Consider the following 21886-nt stretch of genomic DNA (forward strand, 5'->3'; position numbering starts at 1 on the left):
TTTTAAAATAAATCAGTGATACCAAAAAAACAAAGCCAATATGCCATAGGAGTAATTCTTTGCTGAAAAATGGTTCAATTTCAAAAGGAGAAGAAATCTGGGTTTTGAAATTTAATTGGAAAGCACATTTTCATCATACCAAGAATATTCCAATGGTGTTGGCTGATACTTACTTAGTATTGGGAAAGCTTAAGGAAAGAAATTAATAAACCCTGATAAGCAAAAAAGAAGCTCAAAATTTTCCTTTGAATAAAGATGAGGAATTTGCCTAGTAAGCCCATATCCATGTTGATTTTTTTGTTAGTTTCAAAGGCTATTTCCACTGAAGTCCTAACCTAGTAAGCTAATTAGTTTTAAGTTGTGGTGACTTTGAGAGTCTTGATGTCTGTGCCAAAAGAACATGGACCTCTAGCAGGTCCTACCAAGCCAGGAAAGCTTAGAGAGTATGTCTTATTACAAAGATGAGGCGGAGTGTAGAGAAACTCATCACATCATGGTTAGATACCAGGTGATGTTTTTGGTTTTGGTTTTGTTTTAGTTGCTGTCGCTAATGAAGACTTCCTACTCAGGTACCAATAGGATAGAAAAATTGCAAAAGTTGCTTGGCAAAATTATTCTTACAATCTAGACTCTTGTCATGTTCACGTTAGATTATCTCCAGATCCTTTATATGGGTCCCAAATGGACAAGAACTCCTTCAAAGTTCTCTTTTCTCCTGATCTCAGGCAGTCATTCTTTGAAATAATCAGGTTCTTTTCCTTTTTGTATCTCATCCCTAAAATCCAAGGGCAGACTGAGTCATTAAGCTACCTCACATCCACTTCCTCTGGCACATTTGGATTTTGTTTGCATTTGACAATTCAGTCACTATAGGATTTGAGGAGAAGGAGAAGGGACTCTAGGATTTCAGATTTTGAAATGCTGAAAAACAAGGAAATAAGGAGAGATGTCTCAAAACCTAGTAATAATACTTTTTGTTGTTTAGTCATTTCTGTCGTGTTCAATTCTTCATGACCCTTTTTAGAGTTTTATTGGCAAAAAAAAACATTGGAGTAGTTTGCCATTTTCTTCTCTGGCTCATTTTATAGATGAGGAAACTGAGGCAAATGGTGTTAAGTGAGTTTCCCAGAATCACACAGCTAATAAGTGTCTGAGGCAAAATTTGAACTCAGGTCTTTCTTGATCCCAGCCCAGCACTTTATCCACTGTACCACATCATTACCCCAGTGAGAACTTGTATTTATATTGTACTTACTATATTTTAGGTTTTGTGCTAAGTGCTTTATGATTATTATCTCATTTGATCCTATTGGCAACCCTGAGAGTTAGGTGTTATTATTGTTGTTGTTATTATTAACTGAGGCAAACCAGTATTAAGCCACTTGTCCAGGATCACAAAGCAAGTGTCTGAGCCTAGATTTCAGCTCAGGTTCTCCATATTACCTATGCATGTTCTTAGAGAGTATGAAAACAATAGGTTGTAGCCTTTCCAAGATGGTTAGAGCTTCCATACTTTGCCTTTCAATGGCATACTTTTGAGAACCTCTGGTTCCCATCATGTCATAATAAAGCATCAGAGTAGGACTTAATGAGAGGAATTATTTTGTTTAACTTTAGAAAAGTCAGTACAGTCCCTATCTTAATAGGTAATCAGAAATTGTTCTCTTTTCAAATGTAAATTATAGGTGCTCTGTATAGATCTGGAGCAAATGGGCTATTCTTTATGATTCACAAATTTTTAAACCAGGAAAAACGTTAGAAGCCATCCAGTCCAAAGCCCCCATTTATTAAGTCCCATAAAGGACAAATGATTTGCCAGCAGAATCAGTTTTGCCATCCACATTTCCTGACATAAATAATAGCTCTTTCCACTAGACCAAATCACTGCAATAGCAAATAATGCAAGGAATCATTTTGCAACCCACTTATTTAATCCCAAATATTAGTTATCACTAACTTTTTTCTCCCTCTTCTTAAGCATCCTAATACTACACTAGTACCTTTGTTATTAGGGCTTTCTGGTTTTAGGACTGCTTTTCTCCTCTGGTGTCTACTCATCACACATCTCTCACCCCTGGCTCCAGGAATATGTAGTATGCACAGTGGCCACACTCCAGTAAACTGTCTCAGTAGGCGGATTAACCCACATTGTCTGTAACCCATTGGTCTCAAACTCATCCATGAATTAGGAAGAGGCTATCAACTCTAGGTATGCAAAGACTTCTGCCAGGGATGGAGCAGATAGGGAAAAATTGTTCTTGTGGCTATGAAGGCACTTAGAGCAAGCACTGAAGAAGCCAAGGTCATCTGCATCACAAGCCATCACCAATTATCCTGACTTTTGTCTTGCCACTGGACTTCAGTGACTCTGGAAGAGAGTGAGACTGATGACTTTGTGCAACTTTGTTTCACTTAAATTCAATTTATTCCTGAGTCAAAAGATATCACCAGGAATGTCATTTAGGTCCTTTTCTAATATTAAGGGCACGAAATGATCAACCAAGGCACCTAAAGAAGCAGCTTCTTACTAAATAGTAAAATTTTTCTACTTTAAACATAAACAAACATTCCAGTTTTCCCAGATGATGGACTTGGCAAAAGCATACATATTGAGAAAAAGTCCAATTTTCTAAATTAGATCTGTGTATATAATGTATAGTCATGTATGAATTATGAATGCACAATGTTATAAATAAGATAAACTAAAAACAAGTTATTTCAGAAGCAGCATAATTACATTGTTTCCAAAGCTTAATTAGCATAAAAGGCATAACAGTGTAATCAAATAATTATTGATTAACACACAGGATCCAGATGTGTTGGGTGGGAATGGCAATTATCTGTGAAAACTACAGGTGTTTAAAATTCATAGACTATAAAAGCAACGTAGTCTCATATCAGAAACATGCAAGAAAGCTCACTGTTTGCAGGTAAAGCCCAATATGCTCAATGCAGGTCTAATATATCAAAACTGCAGCTGTCTATGTATCCCTCTCTTCAAGAGAGTCTCCTAGAATATTCTTATTCTGGGTGTCATTAACATGATATGTCACCAATGATCTACAAGTCCTTTTAATGGATCTTCCAAAAGCCCATGTTCACACATAACATTCCTAATAAGCAACTAGGGACCTGATGCACTTTTTAAAATAACATTTTTCCCATGGTTACATGATTCTTGTTGTCACCCTCCCAGAACTGACAAGTAATTTAACTAGGTTATACATATATTATCACTCAACTTCTATTTCCATATTATTCATTTTTGTAATGGAGTAATCCTTTAAAACCAAAACTCCAAATCACATACCCATATAAACAACTGATAAATCATGTGTTTTCTTCTGGATTTCTCCTCTTGCAATTCATTCTCTAGATGTGGATGGTGTTTTTTCTCATAAGTCCCTCAGCATTGTCCTGGATCATTGCATTGCTATTAGTAGCAAAGTCAATCACATTTGATCGTCCCACAATGTTTCAGTTACTGTGTATAATGTTCTCCTGGTTCTGTTTTATTTCACTCTGTATCAGTTCATTTAAGTTCTTATAGAAATTAAGCAGTTCATCATTCTTTACAGCATGATAGTATTTCATCACCACACACCACAATTTGTTCAGCCATTCCCCAATTGAGGAATATCTCCTTATTTTCTAATTTTTTTGCCACCACAAAAAGTGCAGCTATAAATACTTTTGTACAAACACAACTTTTCCCATTTAAAAAAAATCTCTTTGAGATACAAAACTAGTAGTGGTATTGCTGGATCAAAGGATATGCATCCTTTTAAAGCCATTTGGGCATAATTCCAAATTGCCTTCCAGAATGGTTGGATCAATTCACAACTCCACCAGTAATGTATTAGTGTCCCAATTTTGCTACATCCCCCCCAACATTTATTATTTTTCTTTACTGTCATATTAGCCACTCTGCTAAGTGTAAGGTGATACCTCAGTTTTTTTTTTTTAATTTCCATTTCTCTAATCAGGAGGGATTTAGAATTTTTTCATATGATTATTGATAGTTTTGGTTTCTTCACCTGAAAACTACCTATTCATATCCCTAGACTATTTATCAATTGGAGAATGATTTGATTTTTAAAAAAATATTTGAGAGCATAATGAAGACAGACAGCAAGTGAATCTGTAGATGAACACAAGGAAAGAGAAGAAAAAGAAATGGAGTGGAAAAACAAAGGTTATTAGCAAATTATAGACCTTAAGAGGCAGCAGAAACTCTCCCACTCCCAACATAGGACAGATCTGCAGCCAAAGTAGGCTTCATTAACAATAGCATACCCCATTTGTATCTAATGGGGATTAATGACTCCTTCATATTAGCCATTAGTGAACTAGAGATGCTTAGCCTTAGCCAGTTTAGTTGTGTGGCCAATAGAGACTTAATTCACAATAGGGAATTATGAGATGCAATCTTTTTTATTTCTTTTTTCCTGGGATTGTATAGAGTCTGATTTATTTGTAGATATACTTCAGAGATAGAGCTTATTTCTTACAAAGCATCTTTCCTTACAGAGAATCTTGAAGGTTTTTATTGTTTGCTCATATCTGACTCTTTGTCACCCCATTTGGGGTTTTCTTGGCAAAGATACTGGCTTGTAATTTCCTTCTTTGGCTCGTTGTACAAATGAGGAAACTGTGGCGAACATGGTTAAGTGATTTGCCCAAGATCACACAACTAGTCAGTGTCTAATGCCAGATTTGAACTCAAGAAGATGAATCTTTCTGACTCCAAGCTCATATCCACTGTACTGTCTACTGTCTTTGGAGATTTTTTAGTTAGGACCATAATAAGGGTGATATGATTAAATGCTTCCCTTGACAAGCTAGAGGTACCTTAGAGAAATGGTCTCTAAAATGTGTGCTCACACCATACGTGTACTTTAAGATTATTAAATGGGATGTTCAATATATAATATTACTAAGCATTTACTTAATGGGAAGAAAATATTAGAATTTCTATATATATTTATACATACATATATTATGTTTATTTATATTTTAAAAAGAAATTTAATTTTATTAATATCTAGTATAGTGATGAAAGATTCATATGCCAAATGAGATCATTGACACAGATGATACATTTTTATGCCTGGTTATTTGGATTTGTGGATCAAATAAATTATTAGATTTGATTTGAGGGAGTTATGTACATGTAAATATATATAGTTAAATATAAGTTTAAATAAACAAATCTTCATGAAATGGACATGGTTTTAATAGATTTCTATAAAGAAAAGGACTTTGGAAAAGAATTCTAATAAGAGGAGAAGTGAACAAAAAGGTAATGGCAATTGCTAGTACTTGTCCTACTTTGAGTATATGAGCCCTTTTCATTAGCAACAGGGATCTAAAAAGTAATTATTTAATTAGATATGACAAGATATTTGATGGGGTGTAGCCATGAAAATCTTTGCACCATGCAGAATTTTGCCGGACATATCATAGCAAAATGCTTGTTGAACTTAAAAATGGGTTACATTTTTTTTTAAATAAAGGGACAAATGTTCTTAATTTGCTTATCTTTTCAGAGAAGCCTAGTGGCTATTAGGAGTATGCTACCTAGAATATCTTTTCTTGAAAAAATACATACCTACCGTTTTTTGTTCCTGTAAGAGAAAAAGGATGTTTTAGCACAGAGAAAGGAATTTTTTCTAAAGATACTTGTGCTGTGGAAAGAAGATGGATTTTTCAAAGTATGTGTTTTCCTTGCTAAAAATGATATGCATTACCTACAAAAACTTTCAAATCTGAACACTTTAAAAAACCTGGAAGAAGAATTTCCCCACCTACTTAAAAATCTTTCAAATAATATGTATTAGGAGGCTTTGAACTTATTTGTTACAAATATGGAACTATAGAATGTTCTGATTAACTTGTAAGAACAATTGAATGAACAAATGATATAACAGAAGGAACTTTACTATCAAAATTTCAACCAACCAAAAAAATAAGCATAACCAGGGGAATAGGATTGAAAAATGAATATTGCAATTTAGAAAATATAGCCAAAGATGCCTTTCTTCCAGTTTCATCTGCAAATCTTTGTAAAATAACCTTTTTCAGCTATAAAAGACTTCTATTAAGGCTAAATAAAAAATAAACTTACTAGAAGCAGACCTTCAAATTGTCATAACATAGTGGCAACATTTTCAGAATAATGAAGAATATTCATCCAGATTACTCTAAACTTAAATATTATTAGTAATAATACTTAAAGGTAACAAAAAATTTTGCCACTTCTCAATGTATACAAATTTTTAAATATTGGTTTATATCAATCTCATTTTTAAATTCCTAGTTTTTGTATTTTACAATGTACATAATATATTAATACAACAGTCAATCTAGGCTTTAACCTCTTTTAAGCAAAATGACTATCCTCAGACAAAGGCCCCCCAGACTTTAATGTCATATGAGATCATATACGTCAGGATAGAGTTTTGAACACCATATCAGTAAGGAGAATTAGGATTACTGATTGGAAAGACCTAAGAAAAGATTTTTCAGAGAAGCTAGCATTTGACGTGGACTTTAAAACAGGATTAAAAGGAGAAGGAAAGAAATTCTAGGCATAGGAAATACTTAACTGAATAGATAGGCCAAGAAAATACAGAGAACGTTCAGTGGACAAAGAATGGTCTGTTTTGGCTCACACATGTAGCCCATGACAGAGAATAGGGCTTGGTGGCTGTAAAGTATAATTGGCACCAGGTGGTAGAGGACCTTGAAAGTTGAGTAAAGGAGTTGATATGTTATATGAGAGGTAATAGTTACTGACTTTTATTTTCTAGCAGAGATTATTTTTGCACTTGTATTATGATTAAAATAATAGACAGTTTTGCCTAAAAATAGAGGCACAGCTTCATTGTCATAAAGACCTGAGTTCATAAGATACTGAAATCTTCTGTATCTCTCAGAACCCCAGGGAATTCTCTAAAACTACAAGCTTCACAGAGATACCAATTTGTTTTAGTGAATGGAGATTTCTAGTCTATGCTCCCAAAATCAAGTTCAGCTTCCCTCACACCCACCCCCAAACAAGTAACTGGAGATGGAAAAATCTAGAAGAAAGCTATTATAATAGTGCAGGTGGTAGAGATGAGAACCCTGGTGTACATGATCCCTGGGGTCAGCACTGGAAATAAAAAAGGAGAAGATAGAAGTGAGAAATGTTTAGAATCCAAGGGCTATCTCTGATGCATTTGTTTCAGAGGCACTGAGGATGCTCTCAAGCCTTAACTCCAATTCCACCCTCTGTTTGAAACATCAATCCCATCCCTGTTGGCCAATCTTGGCAGCTCTATGTGTGGCTGTGCTGGGGATGGGAATGGGATGGTGAGGATATATGAACATTTATCTTGAACTTTCACTGATCATTCCAGAATATCTGAGCAGAAGCCTCTACATCAGAGAAAGGAGCACTATCTACCTGTTCCTTGCCTGACTCATTGCATATTGAATTCTTCCTTATTTGTCCCTTTGAAGCATTAAGAGGAACCCTTAATCTCTGAAACATAATCATTTCTACAACTTACTTCTTGTGTGTTGTGTAATAAATTTTAATGGAAGCATGAGCCAATAACTTTTAAAATGGGGTTTGGGGGCACCTGTACCCTGGCAGATAGGTCCATCTCCCCAAGCTGAATCAGAGTAAATCATGAGGATCAGTAAAGGGAAGAGACCAGAACAGATTGCCAGCCCCATGAAGTAAGCTACATGATACCATTGTGTTAGACTATAATTCCATAATTCTGTGAACTCTTGTCCCATCACCTTGAATTACCTAAACATAAAACTCTCACAGAGTTTGCCAGTTGGCTCAAAATTATAACTGAAGACCTGCTTCTCATGTATTTATTTCAGAGGCACTGAGGTTACCAATGACACCAGTTTTTAACATATTTCTCTGTAATATATACAAGATCAGAATGACAGGCTTTTACAAATGCCTCACTGAAATCTAGTTAGTGTTTACATCATTTCCTTGATCTAATTGATGAGTAACACAAACATACCAAAAAAGAAAATAGAGCTCATCCAAAATCCATGTTTTTAGTGAACCTAGATTGGTACCTTAGAAGAGGTACCATTATCATCTTCTTCATCTTTACAGTTTCAATTTCTCAGATGCCCTAATGGATCTGTGATCTCACCAATCAGGATGTTTCCTTCAATAATGCTGACCCAGATCTACCCATTCTGACTGTCTCTTATTAATGTCCATTTACAAATTTGCATTAGGGGATCCAAGCAACATGCTAGAGTCCTTTCTTAGTTTCCCCTGACATTGTGAGGCTAATATTGGAGCACTGTAGCATCCATTCTTCAACCTGTCCATACAACAAGTCCATCTTTTTCAATAGGCAACTCTTAAATATCTACTATATTAAAGGCAATGTGTTACATGCATGTAAAAGTAAAACATTTCAATAGTTTCCCCACTTGTGGCATTTATACTATAATGTTAAAATATTTAACTTTAAATTAACTTTTTATTTATTTAATTTTAATTATGATTTTATTATTAATTTATTAAATTAACTAAATGTCTTTCCTCTTTAGTTATTTAATATATAATTATATACATATGATATATAAATAAACCTATTATCCTACTTATATGCATATATATATATATATATATATCTTTGTTGTCTTCCCATTAAAAAGTAAGCGACTTGTGAGTTGAGAGTGTTTCATTCATTGCATTTGTTTCTCCAATACTCAGCCCAGTGCTTAGAACATAGTTGATATTTTTTAAATCCTTGTTGTTTGGTTGCTTTACACAACATATACCCTAACAATTATGATAATAAGCAAAATGAAATGAATCACAAGAGAGATCCAGACAAAATACTCTCCAAAAATTTGAAGAGAGATCATCTTAAACTGGTAGAATCAAGGAAGACTTCATGGAAAAGGTTACAACGAAGATGATCCTTGATGAAGGAGAAGGATTTTGGTGATATTTCTTTTGCTAGGTGTTCTTTAAATCCTCTGTTCTTCATCCCAGGTCAATGTTTAATTTTTATTACATGGAATTGATGTTATAATCATAGATGTTCCAGTGCCTACTATGGGTAAAATACTTGAAAAGGGAGCAGTGGTCATTTAATCTTCCAAATTAGTATTCAGGAGTTAATCATCTCTGAATTGACTTTGAAAAGGCAACCAGAAAATTCAAAGGTTTTAAGACGTTTTAACTGTCGTGAATCTGTTAAAAGAGACATAAACCCAAAAGGTAACTGTCTGAGATTGAATGTAATCTAGTTCTTTAGTTCAAGCAGACCTCCTTCTCCAAGGTCACATTTATAGCAGAATGCCATTTTCACTTTTGAATGGGATAGATTCTGATAAAAGAAAATGAAAAGACAAAGAAAGTGGGGAACATTGTACAAAATGGATTTTAATGACCTTTTGAGCAGCAAATAAGGAGAAGCATAAAATGGAATTTTATTATCTGCAATAGGAAGACCATTTCTGGCAAGAGAGTGGATTAGCTACAGTTAAATTAGACCCCAAAGTGAAGGTGGTGCTAAAAACAAAGTGCAGAAAAGCAGATTGGGTCTCTGATTTATGAGAAATTGCAAATTGGCATACTATGCAGATGCGAATATCCATTTTTTCTAATGTACTCTATGTATCACAGTCATAGATTCTTAGAATTTTAGAGGTGGAAAGAGCATGAGATCATCTAAATCCAACTCTATCTCATTTTACAGGTGAGGAAATCAAGTCTGCATACTAAGTAACTCTTCTATATGAGGAAGGTAGTTAATAGCAGAAAGAGAAGTATACTCCAAATTGCATGTCTAGTTTAGTACATCTGAAATTGCCTGGAAAAACCTAATCCTATTTTCCTTTTTTGGAAGTTATACTGACACAATAATATAGCTTATAAATTTTCAGAAACAGGATTTAAAAAAAAACTATTTTATTTACATTTTGTTACTTAAAAAATGATACCAAGAATAAGATTCAGAACAATGGGGCTAAAAAGGGAAAGGATTTAATGAAGAAAAATATATAGCCTTTGGATGGAAACTACTTAGAGACTGGATAGTCGGACAGTATATGGCATCTAAATTTTTTTTCCACTCAAAATACTTTCTTCATTCTGTCATCTATGTGCATGTATGCACAAATGTGTATATATTTGCATATATACACATACAAATAACAGGTATGTTATACAGTACATAATGAAATGCTATGATATAGTAAATATTGAGAGCTACAGGACTTCCTTGGAGTCAGGAAACCCTGAGACTCTATCCTATGACCCACAACTGTCCCCACACACATTAAATCTTCTCTCTAAAATAAATATTCCCATTCACATCTATAGATTCTCATATGTAATAGACTTGAGAACCTTCACCAGCCTGAGTGCTCTTCACGTTTTCAGTTTCTTCCCTAAAATGTGCTGCCTGGTTCACATGTGGTGAGAACAGGACACATTCCAGCTTTATGAAAGTGAGCAAATTACTTAACCTGGTGGCATCTCCAAACAATTCCTGGGCTCCTTTATAAATAAATTACGAACAAGTTTCTCATCTGTTTGTCAGTATAACGTATTTCCACATCAATAGTGTTCCACACTTATGAAATTACAATCAGTTTGTCTTTCCCTCTTTGTCTCTGTCTCTGTCTCAGCCTGAGTCTGTCTCTGTCTCTATCCTCTGTCTATATCTGTCTCTATTATTGTCTCTATTTCTTTCTCTCTGTCTCTCTAACTTTAACTGTCAAAGGATTCTCTCTACCTCTCTGTCTTTGTATATCTCTGTGTATTTTTCTGTCTCTTTCATAAACACACACACACACACACACACACACACACACACACACACACACCAAAATCTGGCTCTTTCCACTTTAACTTTGGCTCAACCTACAAAACCTACTGTTGTCCCAACTTTATGGCTAATGGGATTTTTTTTCACTTCCCACTAATGTGTATGAATGAGCACTAATTCTTATGTTTCAGTTAGTTTATTTTGCTAGTGGGCTAAGCCTTCACAAATTGTTCAGTCACTCAAAGCAATTGCTACTGGACTAGGAAGGGGTGGGTCATTCAGTCACTGGGTTCTTGCCAGACTGGACCAGGCAGAACACTCAGCCGCTGGACTCTACAAAGAGTGCAGTGTCTCTGCTGGAAGGGCCAATCTATTGGACTTCTTGTATTTCCTCTTCAATGAGCTTCTGAAGTCTCCACTAGCTCTAGCCTTAGGCTCAGCTGGGTCTTGTAGTGCTCCTTTTATCAGGATTGTTACAGTGCTCTGTGTTCTCAGGTACAATATTACCATGTTCTTTCATCAAGGGCAGTGAACTTTACCCTAGGATTGGAGGAAGCTTCTTTTCTTTGATTCCCTGCAGGGCCTCGTGTGTGAAATTTGTTTTATCCAGAAAAGACAGAGAGAGATTTAATCTATGCTGTGTGACAGAACAGATAGCCTTAGGGAGGGACCACTTATTGATTGTGACCAGCACAGTTATATTTCCCAAATTCCTGATGGGCTTTTATATAGGTGAGTGGCAAGGGATGAAGACATCCAGTTAATTTACATCTCTAGACAAACTCATTGTCTTCACTGTTGTTATTGTTGTTGTTCAATTGTGTCCTACTCTACCTGCCTGAGGACTTTTGTCCACTGGGTATTTTTTGGCAGCTCCAGTAGCTTATCGTTTTCCTTCTTCAGTGTGCCCCCATTTTAGAGATAAAGAACTCAGGCAAATAGAGTTTAAGTGATTTGCCCAGAGTGGCACAGATAGTACGTGTCTGAGTACAGATTTTAACTCACATATTCCTGACTCCAAGTCCAGTGCTCTATCCACTGTACCACCTATCTAGCCTTTGCTGTATTCAGTTGAGCTAATCAATCTCAGATCCCTTTCAAAGTACAGAATCCTTCCTTTATATTTTAAAGAGTTTCTCCTATACATTTCAATGTGTCTCTCTTTGCCGCTTGTGATCAACATTATTGAGATCTGAAAATGGCACTCTCTAATCTGTAAATTGTGAAAAGAAGCAGGATAGCATAATGGATAGAAACCTGTCTTAGAAAGTATTGGGTTCCCACCTTTAGTTGAAAACCCATATACTGGTGATATCTCAGGACCTCCACAAACTTATCTAACATTATAATTCTTCAGAAAACTAAAATTCTGAACCTATACTGTAAAATCACCATTTCATGACCTTTAGGAATTAAAGAAATTAGGAAAATATACTCTAACTCCAATTTTGGATGTGAGAAAATTGTGAATATTCATTTACTTTAGTCAGAGAATCATTTATTGTTCAGTTGTTTTTCAGTTCCGCCCAACTTTTCATGACTCCATTTGGGGTTTTCTTAGCAGAAGTGCTAGAGTGGTTTGGCATTTCCTTCTCTCCCTCATACTACAGATGAAGAAAGTGAGGCAAAAAGGATTAAATGACATGCCCAGGATCATATAAGTGACCCAGTATGTCCAAGGTCAGATTTGAACTCAGGAAGAAGAGTCTTCTGACTCCAAACTGAAACTCTTAGCAGCCCAGAATCATGAAATCAGGAAATTCATTAGAAGTGGCAGGGTCCATGGTGTTCACTTCATCTTTTCATTCCACAGGTACATTTATGAACCCAATATCTTGCTCTTCAGTTGGCAGTTTTCTATGTCTTGGTACCTTTAAATTACATGTATCATTTCCAAGAAGCCAAAGAGGCATGAGACTTGGGCTCTTACATGTGATTAATTTGTCAGGCTACACAGACCTTTCCATGGCTCAGTGTACATAGCAGCACACGGCTTTCCTGGGGCCGCTGAAGTAGCACCTGAGACACTTAACTGTATGTTCTTGTGTGCTTATTTGTTCTTCTAAAGAAAAAAGATTCTTCTAAAAAAAAAAGATAATGGATCTTTGTATTATATTTTCTCTCTTTTGCCCTATTGAGGGAACTTGAGTTTGCTGTAGCTAGTCTGATGATTTAGAGCAGTGGTTCTCAACCTTTCTAATGCCGTGACCCCGCAATACAGTTCCTCATGTTGTGGTGACCCCAAACCAAAAAATTATTTTGGTGGCTACTTCAAAACTGTAATTTTGCTACAGTTATGATTTGGAATGTAAATACCTGATATGCATTATGTATTCTCATTGCTACAAATTGAGAGGTTGAGAACCGCTGATTTAGAAGAAGGTGAGAATGTATGGATCCATGTATATTCAAATAGTTTCATTGAGAGAAGGAACTCACATCCAATCTTGGGATATCAATTCACAGAGGATATGTACAAGGAGATAAAGCTTCCACTTACTTTACCGCAACTGATGCCATTTTCATATTTTAATTCATCCAATTTCAAGAGAGATGGAGTTTATAAATAGGTTCTATTGCCATCTCGCATACATCTGAATTAAGGGAGAATCACGGTGAAGAGTTTTTATGAACCTAACAGAGCTGTATCATTAGCTCATAAATTCACCTGTTTTATACTGATAATATAAATTTGAATCAAAGCTATATTGAAAGACTTGTCTTTCTGAAGCAGAAAAAGTTACCATGAAAGAGCACTTACAAAACAGAAATCACTTATGAATTTTAATAGATTATATTGGTTCATTCTGAAACTAATGAAGTCTGCAAATATGGAGAATGATGCCTTCCCTGAGGCGATTAGAAGTGGCTGGTAGAAATTATATTTGATTGCCAGAAAAGAGGGAATCTGGAATGGAACTAAATGAAGTTTGTTTGGAGTAAATCACTGTAAGTTAAGCTGAATTTAGTAGATAATGCAATTGTATTTCTAAAATGTGGTCCTTTCCAAAATATACCTATGAGGCATCTATCAGAGAAATCAACAGAAAATATGTTTAAGCAACCTCTTAAAAAGCAGATCTGAATATATTTACAAATACCTTTGTTTGGCATTTAAGAATCTTCCCAACTTGGCTCCAGCCTACCTTTACAACTGTCCATTACTCTCCTCCTCATATTCAGTGGCCAAGCCACAGTGACTTTCTTGCTCTTCCTCGTGTGTAACACTCCATTTCTTATCTCTGAGCCTAAGCATGGGCTGCTACTCCTGCCTGAAATATACTCCCTTCTTGCCTCCACTTTTTTGAATACCGGTTCCCTCAAAGCTCAGCTTAAGTATCATTGCCTATATAAGACCTTTCCTGAACCCTGAACACCTAATACAAATACCTTCCCCTCACTAAAAATATTTTATTAATGATTTTATTTTTCAGATTAATTATATACGTTCATATATGTATGTTTCAGCTCCTGGTAGAATTTAAACTCCTAGAGGACAGGAACTATTTCTTTTTTTATTATTGTATTCCCAGGGTCCAGCAAAATGCCTGCTACCTAATATTTGTGTAATAAATATTTGTTGCTTTCCTGCATTTGTATTTCCTGATTTTCATTTATATTTTACTTTGTATTTACTTTTTTTACATTTATATTTTACTTTGTATAAGGCACAAAGAATTTTACAAATATTATTTCATTTGACCCTCACAACGACCCTGAAAGGTAGGTGCCATTATTATCCTCATTTACATTTGAGGACAATGAGGCAGACAGAAATGAAGTGACCTATCCAAGGTCATACTACTGCTAAGTTTTAGAGGCCAAATTTTGTTTCAGGTCTTCCTGACTGCAAGCCCAGTGCGCTGTGCCACCAGTTGCCTCATAAGCTAAATAAAACCTCAGGTTCAGCAACCAAAAAACTCTAGGAAATCCATTTTGTCCAAAGAAAGACTCTGTGAGGCCTTCTTCCCTGACACAAATCCTCCAGCTTTCTTTCTTCCAAAAAGTCCCTCAGGAAAGCATCCTGACCAAAGCTAAGCACTTTCAGGCAGGAAAGCTTGCCTTAAAGCTATGTCCAGTGGGCTTAAAATTCCTTCTAATATGGCAAGACATACCACAGAATAAAGCACATGCCAAATTATTTAACATAATTCACTCACAGCCCCAGTCTTTCAGTGAAATGCTATACAGAACACTTAAATCCCATCCCCTTACCCAATAATTTATTGAATGCTTCCTTTGGGCAAATTTGCTCTGCTAAGTGCTCCTTCAAACAGGTTGGATGAATACTTATCAATCAAATACTTATGAAGTACCTACTCTGTACCAGAAAGAGTGTTAGGTGCTGGGCATACAACTACAAAGAACAAAGTCATCCCTGTTCTCAAAGAGCCAAACAATTCCGACAAATGTAACATTAGCCATGAGGTAGAGAATATTCTCCTTTTTAGGCAGGTGTTAAATCAGATGGTCCCTCCAATCAGAAATTCTTTTGATTCTTTTCTTCTCTGTGAAGCCACCATCTTTTTCCTGAAGGTGGTATAATCTAATAGGCAGGATTTATGACTTCATTGGTATCACTACTCCTTTTACTCCTGAAGATCGCAATCTTTCCATGCCTTCTAATCCTGTGTAACTGTAGACCATTTGTTGTTGTTAAAATGTTTGAGTTTTGTTCCACTCTTCATGACCCCATTTGGGGTATTCTTAGCAAAGATACTGGAGTGGTTTGCCATTTTCTATTCCAGCTCATTTTACAAATGAGGAAACTGAGGTCAACAGGGTTAAGTGCCTTTTGTCTTTGGCCACACTAATGTCTGAAGCCAGATTTGAACTCAATTCTTCCTGACTTCAGAACCTGTACTCTTCCCATTGGGTTACCTCGCTCCAGCTCATAACATTTAATAAATTCTCCAAAGATGCATTATTCTATGACCTTGAACTTTTTGTGGTGAGCAGTGCTCATACAAATAAACAAATGTATACATATATGTGTATGTATGTCTATATGTAAGTATATAGGTATGTATGTATATAGGTATGCTCATACCTATGCTGTAAGAGATGATAATACTTCACATTAATAATAATACATTAAACTCTAAATATTCTTTACTTGGACTATTTCATTTGATTTCACCACAATTGTATAAGGCAGTTTTGTTGTTATGCCCATTTTATAGAGGTCGGAGTGGGGATTTGAACCCATGTCTTCCTGCCTTTAATACAACTCTATCAACTAAACTAAACTGCCTGCCCAAACCATGCTGCCTGGAGAAGTGTCAGAAAAATTGAAATAGAATGATATTAGGGCTTTAAGCAAGGAAAAATCACCTGTTCCTGGGAGATGACCAGGAAGCTTTGGTCAAGAATCTCTATTGATTTTGTAGGACCATTACAGGTTTAATAAAAGCTTTTTTTTTATTATGAAAGACAACTCATACTAAGTTGAACTACTCTTATGGCTATCTAAATTTTCTGACAATCAAAGATCATTTCTATTATGTCATATCTATTCAAATATCATATCTATTATGCAACTCAGATACAGACAATATCATTTCTGACAGAAGGTAGATCTACATTTACCTCAAGTCAGTTGGAAAGGAATCTTCACAAAGGAACTTTATTCAAGCTAGCATCATCATGCCTCATCACTCAAGTAGATTGGCAGATTGAAAAGATCATAAATATTTGTGTAAATGACTTTAAAATGTATCCATTATTTAATTAAACATAAGATTATCATTAACTCAAAGAAAGATGAAAGTAATGCTAAAGCAAATATTTTTAAAACTTGTACTTTGGCCTTTAAAAAATCTTTTAAGGGGCTTCCTAGTCATTAATATATAGACTTAAGAAAAAAACACTCATTAAAGTGACATAATGGTTAATTAAGTCATGTTCTGCATTAGATTGAAAAAAACTGGACAACAAATTTTTCATTATCCAACTTGTAAAAATGGAAAATATTTAATAATAAGAACAAATTCTATTGTATTAAGAAACCAAATAATATCTCAATACTTTTCAAATAGTTTTGAACATTTCCACCTAGATTTAGATGATAGCTTGCAAGAAATACATTCAGAAAGTTGCTTCATATGAATCTATTATTTATTCATTTTAATGCAAAACTTATTCTTCTCAATGAACCATTAAACTGAATCAAAGTATGTTTGTTATTGAATTTCTTGCCCTCTGGGAAATGGGGAGAATGAGAGATCTAATACTTTCCAATGATTAGGGGTAACTAACAATGCCCAAGTCAAAGAACTTTATAAAGAAAATAAAATTTTATTCTGAGACCTCACCTGAGAGAATAAACAAAAGGTGGAACAACAGATAGAGTTTTGGATCTGGAATCAAGAATACCTGAATTCAAATCTAGTCTTAGACACTTAATATCTGTGTGACCCTATAAAAGTCATTTACCTTTGTTCAGTTTCAATTCAGCAAACATTTATTAAGGCACTGAGGCTACAAATAAGAGAAAGAAAAACAGTCTTTGCCCTCAAGGAGTTTACAATCTAATGGGAGAAGACAATACACAAAGGGAAAATTGATTGGAGATTGGAGGGAAGGACACTAGAGTGCACTTGTCTCAGAATCATCTTGTACCAAGGAGTTCAAACTAAGCAAAACTGCAAATGATAAATGGAGTGATCTGGGAAGTCTGCCCTCTATAAAGGAAAAAGCCTTGGGTGGAGGAGTATACCATTCTTTGGTCCACCAATCAGAAGGAAGAGGCATTTGAGAAACTTGGAAGGTATTGAGTATTCAAAGATGATATTTGTCAACTTTAGTTTCCTCATTATGTAAAATGTGGATATCAATATCACCTACTTCCCAGGGATCATTGTGAAGATCAAATAAGATAAAGTGCTTTGCAAACCTTAAAGTAAAACAGAAATGCTTCTGTTTTTCTTATTATTACCTTTAAGATCTCCTGAGGTAGTCAAATTCAATAACCTAGCCAAGATTTGAGAAAGAGATTTAGCTGCAAGGGGTTGCTGGTAAAGAAATAAGCACAAAAGTTGCATGAATACATTCCAAAAGGCAACAGTGAGTATCAGCAAAATAAGACTTTGTTTCATGTAACTTCTCTTCCCAAGAACAAATTTTTGTTAGTCTTTCCCATTCTTTCTCCTTATGTATCAATATCACCACAGCATGGAAGCTTACTACCATAGTTTTAAAGGTAAACATCCAAGTCACTTAAGGTTTAGAAAACAAATAGGCGTGGATAATGTCCCATGTTGATTGACCAGGAAATTATTTCTTTCCTAGTAATATTGCAGCAACAGAAGAACCACTGAAACATTTTTCTTTTAGTTTTTTTAATTTTTAAATTATATGTTTTTCCCTCCCCTCTTCCCACCCCCTCCTGTAGCCAATTCACAATTCCACTGGGTTTTACATGTGTCATTAATCAAACCCTATTTCCATATTATTAGTATTTGCACTAGGGTGATCCTTTAGAGTCTACATCCTCAATCATATCCCCAATGACCCATATGATCAAGCAATTGTTTTTTTTTTCCTGTGTTTCTACTCCCACAGTGTTTTCTCTGAATGTGGATAGTATTCTTTCTCATACGTCCCTCAGAATTGTCCTGGATCATTGCATTGCTACTAGTAGAGAAGTTCATTATATTCAATTGTGTATTCATCTCTGTGTATAAGGTTCTCTTGGTTCTGCTCTTTTCACTCTGCATCAATTGCTGGAGGTTGTTCCAGTCAGTTCACATGGAATTACTCCAGTTCATTATTGCTTTTAGCATGACAATATTCCATCACCAACAGATATCACAATTTGTTCAGCCACTCCCCAATCAAAAGTCATCCCCTAATTTTCCAATTTTTTGCCACCACAAAGAGTGCAGCTATAAATATTTTTGTACAAGTCTTTTTCCTTATTATCTCGTTGGGGTATAAAACCTACAGTGGTATGACTGGATCATAGGGCAGGCAGTCTTTTAAAGCCCTTTGGCCATAGTTCCAAATTGCCATCCAGAATGGTTGGATCAATTCACAACGCCACCAGCAATGCATTAATGTTACTATTTTGCCACATCCCCTCCAACATTTATTACTTTCCTTTTATGTCATATTAGTCAATCTTCTAGGTATGAAGTGGTACCTCAGAGTGATTTTGATTTGCATTTCTCCATAAGATATTTAGAACACTTTTTCATGTGCTTATTGATAGTTTTTATTTCTTTATCTGAAATTGCCTATTCATGTCCCTTGCCCATATATCAACTGGGGAATGGCTTGATTTTTTGTACAATTGACTTAGCTCCTTATATATTTGAGTAATTAGACCTTTGTCAGAGGTTTATGTTATAAGGATTCCCCCCCCCCATTTGTTGCTTCCCTTGTAATTTTGGTTGTGTTGGTTTTGTTTGTACAAACCCTTTTAAATTTAATGTAATCAAAATTATTTATTTTACATTTTGTAATTTTTTTCTAGCTCTTGCTTGGTCTTGAAATCTTTCCTTTCACAAAGGTCTGACAGATATACTATTCTGTGTTTACCTAATCTACTTATAGTTTCCTTCTTTATATTCAAGCCATTCACCCATTCTGAAATTATCTTAGTGTAGGGTGTGAGATGTTGATCTAAACCTAATCTCTCCCATACTGATTTCCAATTTTCCCAGCAATTTTTGTCAACTATTGGTTTTTTTGTCCCAAAAGCTGGGATCTCAATGAAAGATTTTTAAGAGCCTATGGGAAATCATTTTTTAAATGTAAACCTCAAGAACACATACCTTGATCACACACAGCAAAGTAACCAGTAATTCTTCTCTTGCCACTCCAGTGGCTCAAGTCAACTGGTTCCTTTGTTTAAGAGTTACAATGGTTAAAAAAAATTTATCATGGAAAAGAACATAATCCTCTTTAAGATACCTGGCTAAATGTCTTCATCTGCCTCAAGAATTTCTCATATGACATGATTTATTGAACCATAATAATCTGAAAGATCTTGCTTTGGATATGCTCCAGTTTGTCAACATTCCTTTTAATTGTGGTAACCTAAATTGGGCACAATATAACTACTATCTTATTATAAAGTATAGCTGGATTATTACTTCTCTTTATCTAGACATTAGGATCCTATTAATGCAGCAATATGCTACTGTTAAGTGCCTTTTAGCTCATTCTAATTCAAATCCATGTTCAAAAAAGGAAAAATTGCTACCACTGGAAATATTCACAAAATTTTGAAACTCCAAGGAACTATGTTTCAAAAATATTAAAGTGATGGGACTATCATGTAGCCTTCCAGTGTTTTCATGGCATGGTATTAATTGGTAGCTTTTAAATATCATGGTATAGTGGGAAGAAGGTTGAACTCTGAATCAGAACACCTTGGTTCAAACCAACTTCTAACACTTGCTAGTGGTTTTATTATAAGCTTGTCATTTAAATTCTCAAAAACTAAATCTCATCTTCTATAAATTGGGGATAATAAAATTAGTCCTTCCTTCTTCAAAGAATTGTTGTAAGGCATGTGCTTTGTGAATCTTTAGCTACTTTGTTAGTGTGCATTATTATTTGCATATATCATTTTTAGTATGCTATTTGAAATATTGAACCTCAATACCTAAGATGCACTATTGTATGCATTTTGTTCTACAAAAATACATAGAAAAAAGTTTCCAAAATAAAACTATGGGGAAATTTGGACTTTGGATTCCTGATATGTAACCCTGATATTTTATTGCTTCTCTCTTGATTAGGTTTGATAATAACTATAGTTCAATAGCTTAAACATAGAATGGATTTTTGTTTCTTGCTAATATCTCATATCCAAAATTATCATTTCACTTTTCCCCCTGCTGTTTTTAATTAAACATTGAAATTACATTTCTTCCTCCAAACTGGATTTGAAGTGGTAATGTAACAGAATCTTTACCCTCTCACTTCACTATCACAGGACACCGACCTAATGACATTTAACATCTCAGTGCACCGGTCTTGGTGGCGGGAACATGGACCAGGCTGTGTACGGAGAGTGCTGCCACCTTCGGCTCATGGAATGATGGATGACTACACTTATGTGTCCGTGACGGGCTGTGTTATCGACTTTCAATACCTGGAGGTCATTCACAGTGCCATCCAAATACTGCTCTCTGTAAGTGTTCTTTTTCTGTGGTTGTTCTCTTCTGTTTAGACATTCTGTTCCTCATCCTCTCCCTCACTTAGGTATGCCACAGATGAAAATATGGAGAGCATTTTGTTTCTCATGTCTAGGGAAATAGAACCAATTATGATCTATGTAGCTATACTTACTGATAGATTACATAATTTTCTTTGAACCTTGGGCATCCAGACATTTTGCTTTAGAGATCAGTGGTGGTCATTACTAACTACACACTATTTAATTCTTGCTCTTCCAGAAGACACATATTGTCCATTGGCAGCTTCAGACTGCTCCACTAATGGATTCTTCACTTGTGCTCCAGAGAAGGAAAAGGGCTAGAAACCCTTAGTCTCCTGGATCTATTGGTGGTACTGATTTCATTTGGCAGAAAATATTTGCTTAATCCAATAAGCATCACCTTGCAAAAACTTACAGAACTACCTCTTAGTATCTCTAGAGATTTTTTCTTTCCTTTTTTTGAGGCATTAATTATGGAATATAAAAATTTTAGGTTGGAAAGTTTATTCAACAAAATAAGAGAGAAATAAGTATTTTATAAAGCAAAATGGTTTGTGGAAAGTCAGGTTCAATTTCTGACTACTTCTCTGTTTCTCCTGAACTTCCCCAAGTGAGTGGAGTCTCATAGTTTGGGACCAAAATTCATTAAAGAAATTCCACATATTTAAGTATGAGCTGTCAATGTGATCAATAAGAACAGTGATCTAGAGGCTATGTCTATTTGTCCCAAAACCATTCTGACTATGCTTTTCAGGCAAATCAGCTTATGGGAATATCAACAAAAACCTTTAACTACCAAAATTAAAACAACTTACAAAACCAAACAATGACATTCCTATAAAAGTATCCCCCAAGTCACTATCACCACCCCCTTACTTCTCCCTCCACCAATATTGGT

The 21886-nt window shown here is 35.2% G+C and overlaps 1 protein-coding gene across 1 annotated transcript in view; it reads left to right on the forward strand.

Annotated features, from left to right (window-relative positions):
- Positions 1–21886, forward strand: part of NKAIN3 (sodium/potassium transporting ATPase interacting 3) — an 868360-nt gene that overhangs the window by 613912 nt on the left and 232562 nt on the right. Inside the window, exon 4 of the mRNA XM_007487063.3 lies at positions 20764–20961. Coding sequence (XP_007487125.2) covers positions 20764–20961 — 198 coding nt within the window. The remainder of the gene's footprint in view (positions 1–20763; positions 20962–21886) is intronic.

Source organism: Monodelphis domestica, chromosome 3 (assembly GCF_027887165.1).
Source record: "Monodelphis domestica isolate mMonDom1 chromosome 3, mMonDom1.pri, whole genome shotgun sequence".
Lineage (NCBI taxonomy): Eukaryota > Metazoa > Chordata > Mammalia > Didelphimorphia > Didelphidae > Monodelphis > Monodelphis domestica.